This window comes from Podarcis muralis, chromosome 3 (genome assembly GCF_964188315.1).
Source record: "Podarcis muralis chromosome 3, rPodMur119.hap1.1, whole genome shotgun sequence".
Lineage (NCBI taxonomy): Eukaryota > Metazoa > Chordata > Lepidosauria > Squamata > Lacertidae > Podarcis > Podarcis muralis.
The window spans coordinates 29,962,127-29,981,675 of record NC_135657.1 but is presented as its reverse complement, the minus strand read 5'-3'; the positions used below and the strand labels follow the sequence as shown (position 1 = coordinate 29,981,675).

Below are 19,549 nucleotides of genomic sequence, written 5' to 3'. Positions count from 1 at the left end.
CAGAATTGCCTTAAGGTTTCTTAGGTTTTGGTAATTGGGGAAAAACAGGGGGGAATGTTTGCTTTCATCTAGTCTTAAATGGTTATGTTGACCTCAGCATTGTCATGCAGAAACAAATATCTCTCTGGATATAAATTTTAATTAATGTATGCATTAGTGATAGAAGGAGAGAGAACTAAATTCTGAAGTACAGTTAAAGAATAGCAATAGCTCAAAAGTGTGTGTGGGGAATCTTATATTTTCTTTCCCACCCAACATTCATCCTGATCCTGCCTTCAGGATCAACTTCTAGTTGATAGAACCTTGTTTTGCATTCATATACTGGAGACTTGGGAGTAAAAGAAAATGATGATCTTAATTGGTCAGTACATCCATCTGGCTGTTAACCAGAAGGCTGGGGGGTCGAGCCCACCCAGGGATAGCTGAGGGCAGAATTCCTGTGTTGCATGGGGTTGGACCAAATGACCCTGTGTGTCCCTTCCAGCTTACAGTTCTATGATTCCAAATGAGGAATTGGGAGTTTGTGGTCCTTCAGATGTTGCTGGACTTCCAACTCCCACCACCTTTGATCAGTGATAGAAATTAGCCAGGCGCCAGGTGCATTTTTGCAACTAGCTCATGTCCAGTTGTGACCCCGTGGAGATCTCTGGATGCCAGGCTGGTGACGGGGGGGGGGGGGGGAGAGCAAAATATCACTTAGAGAAGGACCTGAAATATTTTCCTTGAAGCTTGAATTTGTTTTATTTGATGTTTTAATGTTGTAAACCACTTTGAGATCAGTTCTTTGAAATACAAAACGGTAAAGAAATGACAACAATAAACTCCACGGGTGTGTGTGTGTGTGTGTGATGGTGCCTAGACATTCCATTGTGGCGCCATAACCTAGGTTTAAGACACCATTTGGCGATTCAGTTATATATCTGAGTTTCTAACACCACCTGTGATTATTGGCGATACTGGCTAAGGCTGTGAAGTTGGGATTCCAGCATCTGAGGGCAATGTTTCCCCACCCCAAGTCTAGGGCTGTGAAGAATGATGAAACGACAGGGTGTAGCTGGGGAGGCAGGGGGCAGCTGTCCCCCCTAATCAATCAAAATAATACAAATATGAGGTTCTGCCCCCTCCTAACAAAAGCCTGCCCCCCTAACAAAAACCCTGGCTATGCCCAGGGGTGTGGATCCTTTATAAACTAGCTGCTTCGAATACCCAAAAGGGACTGCACTGCTATGTCATGATCTACTTTAGGACTGAGTTTGTTTATGAACCTGCCTTTCCAGGTAACTAGCGAATGGAATGGGGGTGGAGGTGGGGAATTGACCTTGCCAGTGGATGGAACGCTCCCAGTTCATTTGTTCCAGAGCGCTGCAAATTATTCACCCTGACAGCTTAACTCGAGGGGTGGATGTGCTTGAATGCTGGCGATTGGGAACGGGAGGGACCGTGCAGAAGGCTCCTCTTTCCAAACCCCTTTGAGAAATGGAAAAGTGAAACGGACCCTTTTGCCCTCTGCCACATGCTGTCTGAGCACGGAGAGAAACCGGATTCATACGGGTTGCGTGCTTTCCCACAGTGCAAACATCACCTACCCTTTTTCTCTCAGTGTGCTAGTTGCCGCTGTGTAACTAATATAGGCGCTCGTGTTCAAACTGCACATATTTGGCTGATTAGATAACTGGCTTCCTCTCTAGCAATTTTGCTTGGGGAGTTTTTGGTGGAGAGTGGAATCCAGTTCTGTTCTACCCAAACTCTGGAGTGGATTGCAGCACCCAGAATGGATTCCTCAATTGATCCTGGATGAGCACAGAGAAAGCTAGTGCAGCTAAGCTTCTCAGCACATGTACAAAGGATTCCAAGGCATGCAGAGTGGTGATATTGTCCCCTGCATGGCACTTAGGGGGTACTCCAAGCAGAGCCTTAGTGTGTAGTCCTCTACCAACTTAGCTAGTAAATATGGGTTCAGACATTCTGAAAAGGTATAGCGCTTGGGATCTAGCATTTCAGTGCCTGATAATATCACAGAATTGCAGTTGGAAGGGTGCCTGACTAGGGGTGGCTAATATGGGGCTCTCTGGATTGGTTCTTTTCAACCTTGTGTCCCCAGGTTTTGAACTACAACTCCCATCTTTCCTGACCACTGGCTAAGTGAGCTAAGAATGATGGGAGACCCATGGTTGAAGAACGCTGTCCCATTGTACTCCCAGCCTGCCTCAGCCTGCAGGATTAATGGATGAAGGGGGGCTGTAGACCCAACAGCAACAATGACCCTTGTTCTAGAAGGTAGAGAAGTCTTGATTTTGAAGCATTGTGTAATGTATCGCTGCTTTCCAAAAACAAGTGTGTCAGGGTTCGCAAGTTTGTCGAGTCACTCTGTGACTGAAACATTCGAGTGACCAGTGGCTTTGTAAATCCAATTGCAGATGGGAAAACCTCAGGCAAATGTCCCCTCTTCTGGCGTGTGGTTCACAGGTTCAGTTGTTAATCATCTAGATTCTGAGCGATGTCCATGCCTGTGTGAAGTGGCCTTTCATGTGTCACAGCCGACAATTCTGAGGAGCATGTCATGTTGTCGAAAGTTCTAGAAGTTCTTTTTTCTGAGGCTGGTTGTGTGACGTGTGCAAAATATTTTGAGTGAGTAAAGCATATGCAGCAGTAATGCTTCTGAATACAGTGGTACCTCGGGTTACAGACGCTTCAGGTTACAGATTCCACTAACCTGGAAGTAGCACCTCCACTTAAGAACTTTACCTCAGGATGAGAACAGAAATTGTGCGGCGGTGGTACATTAGCTAAAGTGGTACCTCAGGTTAAGAACAGTTTCAGGTTAAGAACGGACCTGCAGAACGAATTAAGTTCTTAACCTGAGGTACCATTGTACCAGTTGCTGGAAGCCACAGGATGGGAAAGGCCTCTTGCTCTCGTGTCCTGCTTGCTGGTTTTCCACAGGCATCTGGTTGGTCACTGTGAGAATGGGATGCTGGACTGGAGGGTAATATCAATGGGGTGGGACTATGTATGCCACTTGGAGCTCCTTGGAGAAAAGGAGGGATATAAATGCCATAGACTCATAGAGTTGGAAGGCACCCCAGCGGTCATCTAGTCCAACCCCCTGCAATGTAGGGATCTTAACTAGATCATTACATGACGGACGGCCACCCAACCTTTGCTTAAAAACCTCCAAGGAAGGAGGGTCCGCAACCTCCCGAGGGAGAGTTCCATTGTCAAACAGCTCTTACTGTCAGAAAGTTCTTCCTGGTGTTTAGCAGGAATCTCCTCTCTTATTACGTAATAATAAATAAAAATAAAATGCATAAAATATACACACTTGCCTCCTCCCCTCTGAGTGAAAAATGTGTGTTATTATGAACCAAGCTTATAGACTGCTTCGTGGAATAAAGCCATCAGAATGGTGGACAGAGTAGATATTGGCATGAATTGTGCTCAGCTTCTGGAGGGAAGAACGTTTAATTCTCCATGTGCTTCCTCCACACATTTGATACAGGCTGGGCTGTAGTCAAAATGCCACCTGTTTCACAGCCTGATTTCAAAAGCAAAACATGGGGCATTATTGCCAATTTTTTGGAGGTGTTACGAGGTGAGGTGGGTGAAGCCAGCTAAGGTCTGGTTGTTTCCATACCCCCTTTGAAGCCCCCAAAGCAATGCTATGTTTATCACATAAGTGGTGTTCACATGCTTAATAATAATAATAATAATAATAATAATAATAATAATAATAATTACACCCCGCCCATCAGCAAGTGGACACTCTCATAGAAACACTTGTGCAGAGATTGCTTGTACCTGTGTTCAAGAGTAACATGTGAACAAGCCTATAATGACACTCTGTTGAGGGCTTTGTAGGGTAAGAGCTTGGTATCCAGTCCCAATCTGAGCTCCCCTCTTGCACCTCTGGTCTCCTTCCTGCACCTGAAACATGCTGCAGGGGAATTTCATACCTACCCACAACCTACATCTGAAGTGAAAATTCATATAATTCACAGTGGTTCTTGAATCTTTTTTTAGATATGCGTACCCAAGTACAGTTATACTTAGAAAGAGACTATGGTATCTAAGGTTGTGTATGATCCTGGAATTTCACCCCTGTTTGTTATAAATAAAACCCATGTCTAAACAAATCCATTTGGTGTTAACCCTAACTTTCTAGAATGGAAGCTTAGCGAGGAATGTTGCATTTCAAGTATTAATGGTGGAGATGTTAGGTGTGTGTCAGTGTCTAGGAATTGTAATTTGGGTAGCTGTTAATAAATACTGGCTATATTGTTGAGAAGAGAAGAATCCTGCCCGATCAGGCCAAAGGCCCATCTAGTCCAGCATCCTGTTCTCACAATGGCCAACCAGAGATGCCTATGGGAAACTCACAAGCGGAACATAAGCAGCACAGCTCACACTCCCGCCTGTGATTTCCAGCAACTGGTCGGAAACAAGGCAGAGCATAGCTATCATGGCTTGTGGCAAATGACAGGGTGACACACAACCTCAGTATTGGACTTGAGTGCCTATGAGCTTACTCTTCTGACACATGGGTAAGAGGAAGAACTGGCCTGATGGGATTTCCTTTTTCCTCCTTTGAAGCTCTCATGAGAAATGTGTCTTCCAAGGAACTCTTCTGGTTGTCAGCTAGCTGCCACCTCTTTCTCCCCCTATTGCAGAGTATATGGGGTGGGCAACCTGTGACACCCCCCAGATATAGCTAGAGTGCAGTTCATATCATCCCTGGCCACTGTCCGAGGCTGATGTGAGTTGGAGTCCAGAAATGATTTGGGGGGTCCCAAGTGCCCCACCCCTGTTGGAGAGTTAAGAAATACTCACAAGGTTTTTTTGCCATGTTGTCTGTTGGTTGCATGGGCTGTGGAAGTGTGTACTTTTTAAAGAAAGGTGCAAATGCATGTGTTTTGCTCTGGAAAGTATCTAGATATCTGTTCCATGCCACGCCTCTGCCACAGTGGAGACCCTGTGCATTTTGAAGGCTTCAGAGAACAATTATTTGACAGCAGACAGAACCCTATGCTATTCAGCCTCTGTTTTCATTAGGTTATCAGAGCATGTGTAGAACTAGGGTTACTGTATTTCAAAAAGTGGAAATCCGGACACAAACGTTGTTGAGCTTTTTGTTTTTGGCCAAAGTCATTGAGCTTCTTTTAGTTTTGCAAGATCTATTAAAACACACTTGGTTGCCATAAGTCTGGATTTTCCCGGAAATGAAAGCAATTCTTGCCCAGACACTGTTTCCAATGGCTGAATCCCGGCAATGTCTGGGAAATTCTGGATGCATGGCAACCCTAGTAGAACATAGCTGTGAAAATCCAAAGCAATGCTTGGATAGTGACCATAACATTACTGGTGGTGGTGATCAGTCTACCTTCTACTCATGCTGTCTTGACACACGTCTCTTCTCTTATTTAGATCTTGAGCATTCTTCCACCATAGGCTTCAAGCTGTCATGTTATGCAATTCCTGTAGGCCTTTTTAAAAGAGTGGAAACATATCAGGTTACCCACTTCCTCTTACTGCAGAGGCCTGCCATTTGATTTTCTTTGCTGGTTGCACGCCCCAGCTTTTCAGTGTTAGCTTCCTTTATCTTAAAAAAGCAACCAACGATGAAACCGCAATCCCTCCTATAGAGTAAGGTCTATAGTACAGTTTGTTTAGAGTCCTCACAGTATTGCTTTAGAGTAGCATTTTTTAACCTTGGGTCCCCAGATGTTCCTGGACTTACAAGCCCACCCATACTTCTGAATCCTCACCCACTGAGTGTTGCAGGTAAATCTCACTCCCCCAGTTTGCCCAATCATTGTTTTGCAGGCTGAGTGGAGTCTACCCGTGCTGCTGGATAGCATACAGAGGAATGAGTATCAGTGGCCTTAGCTAGCTACAGCCCATGCTCCACCCATGGTCTATTCTGGCCATGCCCACTGACATGTGGTCCCTGACCACACCCCTTGCTGCCCACCCCACATGTAGAGATGATGACACACAGGCTGAAGTGTGTGAGGGTGCTCCTTTTCTTTGATCATTAAGCGAAGGTTGCTGCTTTTAAGGCTGCAAACTTGCACACATTTCTAGTGTTTTCCAGTCTCATTGATATCAGTGGGACCACTTCCAAGCAAATATACGTAGGATTCGGCCATAAAATTCTTCCACAAATCTTTGATTAGAATAATTATACAGTGTAGATATAGGTGCATAAATGTACTCCATTATTATCATTGTTGCACTTTTACTACTTCTCAAAATTAGTATTGGGAAAAATAATTACATCTAGAGTTCTCAGCTCCCTTGATCTCTGCCTAGATGTCTTTTGCTTTCTGAACCAACGTGTGTGTGTTTTTCAGAGTGTGTGTATGTGGAAGGATGTTAACTAAGATAACAAGCTCCTCCCTTTTTCTCTTGGAGGATAAAAGGTAATTTAACTTTGACTTTTGAAGAGAAAAAAAAGATGCCGCAAGATGGGTTCTGTGAGCTGGAAAATAAATTTCTGGACCTGTTGCCTGTAAGAATCATAGGAAGGCTAAAGGCTTGTTCTAGGTAGGGCGATGCTGGACATCATAATTGGTGATCCATTTCTCTCCCCCTCCTACAAGTTCAGTCAAGAAGCCGAGAATCAACCCTCTGCCATTGCTTCAGCCTCCATTGACCTAACCATTCCTTGTTCCGATCTTCAGTGCAAACTGTACAACTAGAATGGAAGTACAAACGTTAGTTAAAAAATAACACTGTGAGTCAAACATAAATTCTAAACCTGGATTCCCTCCCTTTATGGAATAGTTTGACCTCCTTGACCAGAATGCCTGATGGCTTGATTAGAAGAACAATGAGGAATCCGGATTAGTGGTAACCCTAAAGATATATGTAGTACTTTTTCCATTTTGTGATATTGCCAGAAACAATAAGACAGTAACAGAGTGGTTTGCCTTAGTTAAATCCCAAGGGCTGAATTTCCTTAGAGCAAACCTCTCCTTGACATCCCTGGGTGATACTGATGGATTAACGCTGGTGGGTGAAATTACTTTAAAAGTATGGTGGAGGCTGTAATGAAGACTCACTTGAATTGAGTTTGCCTTGAGCAAGAAGGGAGTGTGCCTTCCTTTTGGAGTTCTGCTGGAGCGTTTCATCTTGCCTTGCGCATAATTATAATTGATGCATGGGGCAACCTGCCTAATGAAACCTGTGCCCTGCAGGTTGATAGCCCTGTATTGTGCATCATCTGTAAAGGTTATGTGGAAGGTAAGCATAATAGTCCGCTTGGCTTCTATCCAAGAACAGCAACTGTAATCCAAGAATTATCATGGTTCGCATCATGAGGCAGGTGAACCTCACCTGTTCCAAACCCACTCTAGCAGAGGAATTACACACCTTCTCCCAGAGCTAGCAAGCCCTACCTGGCCAGCTAGGAAGCTGGGCTGTACGCCCTTGCCTGCCTCAGCCTCTTAAAGCACCCCTCCTGCTGCTCCCTAGGCCTTAGGGCCTGCCGTGTTCATGGAGACAGGTACCCTCTGGCTCTGGTGGTGAGTCCTCCTGCTCTGGTTCCTGTGCTTTGACCTCCATCCCCTTGCCACCCTCCGTCACCCTGTTTGTGCTTCCTTCCCCAACCCTTCCTTGCCTCAGCGTGTCCCAACCCTGGCTACACACCTCACCGGGATCCCTTTCCTCCTCCCAGTTAATGACATCTATATTTTGCTCTTCTCTCACCACCTCTGGTGAGTACAATTTTGTATGCCTGGTGCCTATGCCTGGAAATGCACTTTCGAATGAACAAGTAAGGCTGCAGTCCTATACACTAAAAGTCAAAGAACCTGTATGTTGCTGGACTCCCAACCCCCACAAGCCCCAGCCTGTATGGCTAATGGCCAGGAATGATGGGAGTTGTAGTCTAGCAGCATCTGGAGGATCAAAGGTTCCCCATCCCTGCAATGCATACTTAGGAATGAACCCCACTGAATGCAATAGGACTGATTGCCTGAGCAGAGTCAGCCCATGTGAGTGGATTGCAGAACATTTTTTTCATATCTCCCCACCTTAACATTTTTGTTCGGTGATGACACTTCAAATTTTAGCCCATTAAGCAAGGACCAGCGGGTGTTTCCACATTGGCTTAAGCAATTTTTTCATACTCTTACAGAGATCAGTATCCCGGAAAGGTCCCAAGCTCAAAGTATATTCCTGCTGTGTGTGTTTTGTTTTTCTGTACTTTAAATGACATTGCCTTATCCTTCAACCATCTCATGCTTTGAATCAGTTTTGACATAATGTCCTCTGCTCATTAAAACCACAGAAGCCATTTAATTGTTGGCTTAGTGGAAAAATACATAAGGCTGTCATCAGCTGTTGCTCTGGCAAGGCTTTCTGCAGCAGTATAAATAAATGAGGTCACAGTTCTTAAACAGGCTGTACTTGCAGGACCTCACAAGTGTGCACTCAAAACAGTGTGTGTGTATTTATATGCCTACATTTTGAAATTTACTGCCCCAATGTTACTTATTTGATACCAGTTTTGGAAATAACCGTCTGGTGCGCAGAGCTCTTTGCCATTCGGAGGCTTTTAAATCCCCAGACTGTCTGAACTAATGCAATCTGTACCATCTCCTGTCAATCATCTAATATTGCTCAGCAGCTGAACTTCTATCTTGAAGTCTTAACTTGTGCAGTGATGTGACTCTAAAAATAAACATGGGAGAAAAAGATGCACCAGGACAGGATCCACACGCAGAAACACACACAAAGTTTAGTTGTCCTTTTAGTTTTGAAACTGATGCATGCAGCCATTCATTCTCCTCCCCCCACAAAACTCCATGAAGGTACAGGGTTGTGGTGCTGTTGCTGTTATTGTTGCTTTGTGGAGAGTGGACATGCTTTGGGATTCCTACTAGAGCATTCTGTGTGCTGTCAGCAGAATACAGCAGCTATTTCTAAATTTGCATCTATACTTACAGTATCAATTGGCATGTGCAATTTTTGTGCAAATCTCTGTCTTTTTGACAATGTGCAAATGGCCACCCTATTACTCTAGGTCAGTCTGCCTGTGAGCTTACCAACTTGAATGGGCATATAAACCCAGTTCCTGCCTGTGCTAAGTCCAACACCACCCACTTTATCACTCCGACCATCCAGACAGAGGCTCTTCTGAGAGTGAACTAAGCAAAGCGTTTGTGAATGAACTGTCAGGTTCAGCAGCTTCACTGCTGGAGGGAATAGATCTGACGTTATGAGGCTACTAATATGAGTTATATAAATTGATAGCTCTTTTTTGTTTGAGCCACAAGAAGATCTCTCCGGTCTGAATTTCCAGAGAGTGGGGAGGATGAACGCCACCCAATGTCAGGATAATGTTTCCATGTTTTCTGCAGCTTTTTTTTTTAAAAGGTGATGCTGGGGAAACTTCAGAACTTCCAAAATGGCCTGCTGCCTTAAGTGGAGAGTATGAACAAAATAGCATAGTTTTCCAAACTTTATTCCCCTCGCACCCACTCAAAGCTGCCATCATATAAGTAAAATAAGTATAAGTTACTTGTACTCCATAATTCCGCATAGCACTTTTTTCTTTCTTGCTTTAAAATGGTACTGTTTTGCGATAATCCCAGCCAGGTTCAGAGGCAGGCTGAGGTCTGGCATTTGTGAGATTATTGTTATCATTTGTTAATTTTTTATACCGCTCTTCATCCAAAGTTCACAGTGTGGTTTACAGCCTAAACACAAAGAATACCCAATACAGTGGTACCTCGGGTTAAGAACTTAATTCATTCTGGAGGTCCGTTCTTAACCTGAAACTGTTCTTAACCTGAGGTTCCACTTTAGCTAATGGGTCCTCCCGCTGCCGCCACACGATTTCTGTTCTCATCCTGAAGCAAAGTTCTTAACCTGAGGTACTATTTCTGGGTTAGCAGAGTCTGTAACCTGAAGCGTCTGTAACCCGAGGTACCACTGTATGTCTAAGAGCTTTACCATATCTGCTTTACATAGGACACAGAGAAAGGTTGGAGGCAGCATGAGAGAATTGTCGGTTGCACCCCCAAGAAACTGAGCCTTCTTTATGCCATCCCCCAACACAACTTGTTACTGATCATCATGATCATTTACTAGCTTTGGTGAGGATCTTTTATCCTCAGTGGTGCATTCTAATGAAGACATAGCTGAACTGGTATAAACCAGAGTGTGTTGCAGAAAGTCCTTGGGAGAAGAAGGGCTTTCTGGTGGTTGGTTAACTTGCTTTTGGGTGAATTAAAATAAATCAATGGAGCTATAAAACATTACACAGCACAGGCCTCAAGGCCTTCAGGAATGGGCTATGCTGAAAATACATTTTTTAAATATAAAGTTCATCAACTGTCATAGGCAAGGACGGCAACACTTTTTGGAATATCAAGTGCTTGTTTTTCAGGCTCTGAACTTACATTTTAATGCCATCGCTAGATGTTAGTGAACTTTGCAGCACGTATTCCATGATCGTTGTTGATGGGCTGTGGGGCATTGCTAGCGGAAAGGATCTGATAACTTCTTTTTCTGATTCTGCATAGATACATCCAAAAGATAGCTTCAGATAACTGGGTGGTCTCTGTGAGCTTGCTTGCAATAATGTCCAAGCAGGATATAATTTTGGTTTACTCTCTGGCTAACAACATGATGACACAGATATGTTTAGAAACAACAACATACTCTGAACTCAGCTACAACCAATGGATTGTGTCTTAAGTCATACTTGGAGCAGATCAACTGAAAGAGTTGATTTTTCAATGGGACAACTCTGAGTTTGACTTCATCAGATGCAACCCAATAATTCCCAGGTGCATGTTTGGCAGGGACTTCAATACATATTGTTACTGATACAGTCAGATTCCAAAAACATTAATCTTTCCATTTATAAATAAATGTATGCTGAATGTAAGCCTTTATGTATCTGCTTTAGCCAGTTTTCCTATTCCCCCCCCCCCATGCTTTAAGCATGGACTGTCTGAACCTGTTTACTGTTGTAAAACCTCACACGTACAGTATGTAAAAGAATGGAAGGTTACAACCCCCCTCTCCACGTCTCTTCCCCCAATCTTATACAGTCATACCTCGGAAGTCAAACAAAATCCGTTCCACAAGTCCATTTGACTTCCAAAATGTTTGGAAACCAAGGTGCGGCTTCCGATTGGCTGCAAGAAGCTCCTGCATCCAATTGGAAACCGTGGAAGCCACACCGGATGTTCAGGTTCCAAAGAACGTTCGCAGACCAGAACAATCACTTCCGGGTTTGCAGTGTTCAGGGGCCAAAATGTCTGAGCTGCAAGGCATTCAACTTCCAAGGTACGACTGTACTGTATACAGTATCAAAGTCTCATATTGAATAGGAATGCTCTGAAAAAAGGACTTTATCATCTGAAAAGAGACAATGATGTAATTTTGTAACCCAAGAAAATCTTTAATAAAAACAATTTAAAAAATAAACTTTAGTCCTTCCCGGGTAGATTTTATCTTTTGCTTGTTTGCAAAGCATTTTGAAAATTGTTTGCATCCCCCAGGATCCTGACTCTGCTACTACAGCAGATTAATTTCAAGGGGTGTCCAGAGCACTCTCTAGTCCTGTTGTGTCAGATGAGTTTCAGATAGTAAGGCTTGTGCATGTAGACAAGGTGCTTGGATTACTCAGGATGACCCCTTGTGCTCTGGACTCTTGCCACTCTCGGCTGGGACCAGGGAGGTGGTTAATGCCTCCCTGTGAGAGGGGATGGTCCCTGCCTGCTTGAAGGAAGCCCGTGGTCAGACCACTCCTTAAGAAGCCCTTCCTGGATTCAGGAAATCTAAAGTAACAAAATGCTTGTGAACCAGGAATGTCTCCACAGCGAGGCAGGATGCCCTCCCTATAGAGACATGCCTGGTTCACAAGCGTTTTGCTTTAGGTATACAGTTGTTATACTCCTTAATAATAGAATAAAAATGTCTATTTCTATTTATTTTATTGATTTTCACTTTTATTTATGCAAAAAGTGGTTTGCACAAAAACAATACACGCCAGTGAAATTTCCTTAAAAGCAAGAGGGAAATAAAATGCAACTGTGTATCTCAAATCAAACAGAGTGTGTACCAAACGAAATGAAACGAAAATAAAAACGGTAAGAGTCGAGGAAAGCAGAAGTGTTTAAAGGTCACGACAGTCTCTTAACTCATGAATTACACAAGGGAGGACTCTACAGAGGGTTAGGCCGCAGGAGGCGCACTTCTGCCTTGTAGGAAGTCACAATGGGGTGGTCGTTGAACAACCAGTATGCTTTCCCCAGGGGGTTTTAAAGACTGGCCTGCTCTGTATGGGGAAAGGAGGCCTTCTAGACAGTAGCTGAGGCATTCTTATTTACCCAGGTTTTTTAAAATAATGTGTATAGTACTTCTGTGTTTCTGTTTTATTCACTTCTGCTTATGTTGTTGCTATGTACTGTTGTACACTTCCCTGAAATAGAAAATTGGAATCCCTTACTGTTGATTTAAAATGTTTATATGCTGCCCTTCATCAGTTTCTGTGGTTCATTATCGCCTGCCCTCTCCCATATTATGGTTGCTGGTGACTTGCCTGGCCCTATGCTTTTTGGAATTAGGAAAGGGTGCTTTTGTATAGGCTTAGGGTTGACTATTGGCTACCTCTTATACTGGTATCCCTTTTAAGGTGGCTACTTTCCCTTGCTTGCTTGCCTTTTTAGTGATCTCATGAGTAGAGAGAGAGGAGAAATTTGAGTTCCCTTTGCATTTCAAGGTGAACCTACCTAATTTGCACTTCTCAAAACAATGTGAAACATAGTTGTCTTTTATTCATTTATTCATTCATTTTATTTGTATGCTGATTTTCTACAAAAAAAAAACATGCTCAAAGTGGCTCACAACAAAGAAGCAGGGATGCATTTCAAACACTACAAAAACCATTTCATAATAACATAGCAGAACATAAATATGGCAATCTACCCCAAAACCATATTTCTATACTGTAAATATAACAAGATTCTTTAAACAACATGCAACATCCTAAAGCAATAAGAACAAGGGAGCTTCAGTCTGGCCTTAGTCCTAGAAACACTCCTCCCATGTTGTTCCTCGCAGTCCCTCTCCTACAGCAACCATCAAACTCCTTTTGGGTTTGCAAGAAATGTGCGTATTGTGCACAAAAATGCAAATGTTAGGAAAAATAACACAGAACTTTCTGCAAGAAATTCCCCCTAATAATACATTTTTGTAAGTCGGAAATGCTCTTATATTTCTTAGGAAGTACTGAAGTTGTATTTAGGGTTGCTCCCTCTCTTTGGGCAGAGGCTCTGTGTTTTTTAGGAGCTGCATAGCAAGGAAAATGAATCAGGTACAGTATAGAGATAGGAAAGTCTGTGCAGATTGAAATTTGCCACCCTGCGGCTGTTAAAGAGATGGAGCTTCTGTCCCGATTGGCTGGTGCCCATTGGGACTAGTAGGGCAGAAACTAAGGGTAGATGGAGTCGGAGCCAATGACAGACAGAGCCAACTAATTCTAATCTTCTTCCCCATCCTCTTCCCTGATGAGCTCTTACAAAGTTTGTTTCAGCACTGAAACTAAAGAGGAGGAAGCTGTCAGGCTGCTTGTAAGTAAGCAGGCAGGTAGGTTGAGGCGGACTGAGGGTAAACTGAGGCTACTGGGCCTGTGCCCCTTTAGCATTAATGGACCAGCCTGCACTGGCTTCCAGTGGGTGTTGAGGGGAGGGACAACCCTACTTCCCCCAAAAAGAACAATTGGGTATATGGTTAAATAAGCACTGAGTGTTAGTAGAAAGAATGTTTGCAGCTGTGCTTAAAGCCAGAGTTGCTATCTATTGATGCTACTAACCTTTCTTGCGTAATAAGGGAAGACATAGGTAAAAAATAGTTATCTAGCTACCTTTGCTCTGAATTGGGGGAAAGGGACCATAATGGCCTTGGATGCAGCCCAAAGCAAAATAAGCTCACTTTCGCCAAACTTTCTGAAATGCCTTTTTCTGATTCATAAGCGAGCAAACAAAAATGCCAAAAGGTTAATCAGATCTCTAATCTGCCCATCACCTCTTTACCTGTGTTCTTATTACCTTGTGTTCCTCTCTTAAAATAACTGGTTGGTGTTTCATTATTTCACATGGTGTAAAAGCATCTCTGTTAAAGTGAAACGCCCTCCCATCAGATGTCAAAGAGATAAACAACTACCTGACATTTAGAAGACATCTGAAGGCAGCCCTGTTCTGGGAAGTTTTTAATGTGTGACATTTTAATGCATTTTTAATCTTTTTTGGAAGCCAGCCAGATGGGCAGGGTACAAATAAGTTGTTGTTGTTGTTTTGTTGTTGTTGTTGTTGTTGTAAAATATAAGTGTCTTATGTTTGGGGGGATCTTAGCTGGAATGTCTAAAGGTTTTTATTCTGGCACATAGGCTTATAGACAAGATAAGAATATAAAGAGTTGTTACTAAAGGTTTGAACCTTTGCCTTTTACCAAAAGCAATTATTATTATTTTTCAACCTTCTTTCCAAGAGTTACATCACTTTTTAGACAAGGTGTCTCTGGTTCTTGCAATTTTCTCTTATCTTTGTCAGTTTGCATAAAGCTACATTGCTCTTGCATTAGTGCCTTATTTCACATGCCATTAGTGAAAGCTTAACCTATAATCACCCATGTGTACACAAGGGATATAGCTGTATTTTTCCTCCTCCCTGTTAGGCAAATGCTGCTCCAACCACCTGTTAGCATTACATCACTGGCTCCCAAGAACACAGTTGTACCAAAAGGCCTGAAACAAAGTAGCTCTTCTTGCATTGTTTGCACTCAAAGAGCTGATGTCATGCCGAGCTGATGTCATTGTATGTCTTTGTGTAATTGCCATGGAAACCAGGCAGGTGGGGAGCCTGAGCTGATGTCATCTCAGAACGAGGTGTAGAAAGTTCTTAAGCTTCTGTTTTTCTCTTCAGATTTTGTGGAACAGCGTTAGACAACAGTTTGGAAAATCCCAAAGTACCTTAGGACAATATTCTTTTAAAAAGTGTATCAGTCTTGGGTGCATTGGGTGAAACCCCGTCACCCTTCAAGTGCCCTCTCTTTGAGAAATCATCTTTTATGAAGCAGAATAATCAATTATGGAACTACGTAAGGAGTGTTACCATTTCACAGGCAAAACAAAAATGTTATTGTGGAATCTAAATGGATCATCTCCCTGATTTGAGAGATTTAGAGGGGGGGGTTATTTATTTATCCCTTTCCTGCATCTTAAAAAAAGTGCTATCTGGGAAGTGAAAAAATTATAAAATACCTGTGTAACACAACCGCGTGTGTGTGTTTAAAGTTTGAAAAACTATGTTTTGAACAATAGTTTAGCAGTCACTGGAGTGCATTCAAAATAGGCATGCTTAAAATATATTGGGTGATATCCACTGCTAGTAAGACTCAGAGTAGACCCATTGAAATCATTGGATGTAGGCGAAGCCGCACATGCACTATACATTTAAAGCAGTACCAGGCCATTTTAAACAAGCATGGGTTTCACCAAATAATCCTGAGAAATATATTTGTCCAGGGTGCTAATTGTCGTTAGGAGACAGAACTAGAATTCTCTAGAAAGAGGGAATGGTTGTTAAACCCCTCTGGGAATAGAGGACTCCTAACAACTCTCAGCATCCTTCACAAACTACAATTCCCAGGTAAGTGAGGGAAATGACTTTTCACACTGTTGGGAGTATTCCACTTTTTCTGTGTGCCAATTAGCTGCCAGTCTATAACACCCTACAGTTTGGGGACCAGGATACCACAAGGCTCATCTCACCCCTTATATACTCAATCAGTCAGTGCACTTGGAAGTTGAAGGCCTCCTGCAGATACCTTTAGGAGATCCTAGAGTTTGATTGAAAGCAAACCTCCAAATCTGATGGGTAAATCATAGAAGGGACCCTGAGGATCATCTATAGTCCAGCCCCCTGCAATGCAGGAATATGCAACTGTCCCATACGCGGATCGAACTTGCAACCTTGGTGTCATCAGTAGCATGCTCTAACCAACGGAGCTATCCAGGCTCTACACAGTGTATAACTCAGAACTTTAGTGTTGAGGCGCCTCCCTTACCCTTTGGAATTTCCGCTCTGTTAAATATCGCATAGGTGCCATCACTGAAGACCATCTACTGAAGACCATTGTCTTCCAACAAGCCTTTCAAGTAGAGATATTTCCAAGTCTGCATCTATATGACTGGGAGTGGCTGCCAAGACCATATAACACTGGTCCTGAAAGTCCTACATTGGCTCCCAGTACGTTTCCAAGCACAATTCAGAGTGTTGGTGCTGTCCCTTAAAATCCCTAAATGGCTTTGGCCCTGTACAGTGGTAACTCGGGTTAAGTACTTAATTCGTTCCGGAGGTCCGTTCTTAAACTGAAACTGTTCTTAACCTGAAGCACCACTTTAGCTAATGCAGCCTCCTGCTGCTACTGCTGTGCCACCGGAGTATGATTTCTGTTCTCATCCTGAAGCAAAGTTCTTAACCCGAGGTTCTATTTCTGGGTTAGCGGAGTCTGTAACCTGAAGCGTATGTAACCCGAGGTACCACTGTATACCTGAAGCAGTGTCTCCACTCCCACTGTTCAGCTGGGACACTGAGATCCAGCTCCAAGGGTCTTCTGGCAGTTCCCTCACTGTGAGAAGTGAGGTTACAGGGAACCAGGCAGAGGGCCTTCTCAGTAGTGGTGCCCGCCCTGTGGAATGCCCTCTCATCAGATGTCAAGAAAACAAACAACAATCTGACTTTTAGAAGACATCTGAAGGCAGTCCTGTTTAGGGAAGTTTTTAATGTTTGATGTTTTATTGTGTTTTTAATATTCTGTTGGGAGCAGCCCAGAGTGGCTGGACAAACCCAGCCAGATAGTCAGGGTATAAATTATTATTATTATTATTATTATTATTATTATTATTATTATTATTATATTGGAATTGTAACATTTTATTATTTGTGTGCTTGTCAGCCTGGGCTCCTTTGGGTAGATGGGTGGGATATAAATATTAATAATGATGATGATGATACTAACTAAATAATATCTCAGGTTCCTGACCTTCTCCTTTTTAAAATCCCTCTGTGCTGCAGGTGGACTCAGCAGTTTTAAACAGAACCACGAAAACCTCTGTGACAACTCCCTCCAACTCCAAGAGTGCCCTGAAGGCGGAGGAGGGGGCGGTGCTGCCGCCGCGGTGACCTGCACGCTACCTCAGTCCATCCCGACCACCCCAGACATTGAGAACGCCGAGCTCACGCCCATCTTGCCCTTCTTGTTTCTTGGCAATGAGCACGACGCTCAGGACTTGGAGAAGATGCAGCGGCTGAACATCGGCTACGTCATCAACGTCACCACTCACCTCCCTCTCTACCATTACGAGAAAGGCCTGCTCAACTACAAGCGGCTGCCGGCCACAGACAGCAACAAGCAGAATCTCAGGCAGTACTTCGAAGAGGCTTTCGAATTCATTGGTAACTATCCTAGCAAAACGGCCGCAATGGCTGCTTTGGCGGCGCAAATGCATTTAGTTCCGGGCTGACAGGCGTGGAACTGATTATCTTTGCCCAAGGGGGTAGGAAACAGCTTATCATGTTGTGTTGTTGTTTGAGCATTTCGGCACTTGCAGAACTTTCCGTCGGCCTATGGTAGGGCTGCCAAGGAAATCTGGTCACTTCCCGTGTTTTATTATCGTTTTTCAGGCCTCTTTGTACCGTATTTTTGGCTCTATAAGACGCACCAGACCATAAGATGTGCCTAGTTTTTGGAGGAGGAAAACAAGAAAAAAAAATATTCTGAATCTCAGAAGCCAGAACAACAAGAGGGATCGCTGTGCAGCGAAAGCAGTGATCCCTCTTGCTGTTCTGGCTTCTGGGATAGCTGTGCAGCCTGCATTCACTCCGTAAGACGCACACACATTTCCCCTTACTTTTTAGGAGGGGAAAAGTGAGTCTTATAGAGCAAAAAATATGGTACATTATGCAGCATAATGACAGCTGGGATAGCTCAGTTGGTAGAGAATGAGACTTGTAATCTCAGGGTTGTGGGTTCCAGCCCCACAATGGGCAAGAGATTCCCCCATTGCAGAGGGTTGGACTAGATGACCCTTGGCAGTCCCTTCCAACTCTGATTCTGTGCATGTGTGTTTAAACTTGCAAGATTTCAGGAGCACACCTGTGATTTCTGGAGGGGGCATGTTAGATGGGTAGCTGCTGACAGCGCCCATTCTCGTATGAGCCAGATGTTTGCAAAACACCTCTTTCTCACATTCACACTTTGGCTGCCTTTGGACGTGGGGAATATTGTGTTTGTTTTCCTCATTATAATGCTAGCACTTCTGCACCTTGCACACTGCAGTACCTGTTGTGGAGTAGCAGTGTTTTGATGGATATACCAGCATGTCACACTAAACATCATTCCCAACAGTGGCCATGGTGTGACTCAAGAACAAATGTCATTGGACAATGTTGCTCCTCCCACACCCTTTCCACACATGTGTGCTTCTCTTCAGGAAAGAACAGTATGCCAGTATAACGTCCCAAATTTCATCACTTCACTTCCATCGTTTTCTTGGTTAAGGTGGCTGCAAATGGATCTTTTTCCTGGAATTAAATTGCATGGAAATGAGTGCCCCCAGCAACCCCCTGCAACCTCAATTATATATTGAGGCTTTGGGGGTAGGAAATGTGGCTGCAAGAGGGAGGATGGAATGAGAAACATAGGCTGACATAAAAGCCAAGCCATTGGGTACTGGTGACAGGAAGATCATGTCCACAGTCACACCTGCAGTGCATTAATCTGTTGGCAACTCATTGGTGCATTGCATTAAATGTGTGTATATTAGTGGGGAGGAATCCAGGAGCATGTGGCCATTATGAGTGGGGCCAATGGGTGTGATCCTGCTTCCACCTCCACGTATGACATACAGTGGTACCTCGGGTTAAGAACTTAATTTGTTCCGGAGGTCCGTTCTTAACCTGAAACTGTTTTTAACCTGAGGTACCACTTTAGCTGGGGGACGCAGGTGGCGCTGTGGGTTAAACCACAGAGCCTAGGACTTGCCGATCAGAAGGTTGGCGGTTCGAATCCCCACAATGGGGTGAGCTCCCATTCTCCCGTTGCTTGGTCCCTGCTCCTGCCAACCTAGCAGTTCGAAAGCACGTCAAAAGTGCAAGTAGATAAATAGGTACTGCTCCGGCGGGAAGTTAAACAGCGTTTCCGTGCGCTGCTCTGGTTCACCAGAAGCTGCTCAGTCATGCTGGCCACATGACCCGGAAGCTGTACACTGGCTCCCTTGGCCAATAAAGCGAGATGAGCCCAGAGTCAGTCACGACTGGACCTAATGGTCAGGGGTCCCCTTACCTTTACCTTTACCACTTTAGCTAATGGGGCCTCCCGCTGCCGCTGCGCCACTGGAGCACGATTTCTGTTCTCATCCTGAAGCAAAGTTCTTAACCCGAGGTACTATTTCTGGGTTAGCGGAGTCTGTAACCTGAAGCATCTGTAACCTGAGGTACCACTGTACAGTATAGACAGCGAGAAGTTTGTA

At 43.8% G+C, this 19,549-nt stretch overlaps 1 protein-coding gene across 2 annotated transcripts in view; it reads left to right on the top strand.

Annotated features, from left to right (window-relative positions):
* DUSP10 (dual specificity phosphatase 10) overlaps positions 1 to 19,549 on the top strand; it is a 49,149-nt gene that overhangs the window by 21,992 nt on the left and 7,608 nt on the right. For both annotated transcript variants that reach the window (XM_028724589.2, XM_028724590.2), the window contains exon 3: positions 17,094 to 17,474. In XM_028724589.2, the coding sequence (XP_028580422.1) occupies positions 17,094 to 17,474 (381 nt within the window). The remainder of the gene's footprint in view (positions 1 to 17,093; positions 17,475 to 19,549) is intronic.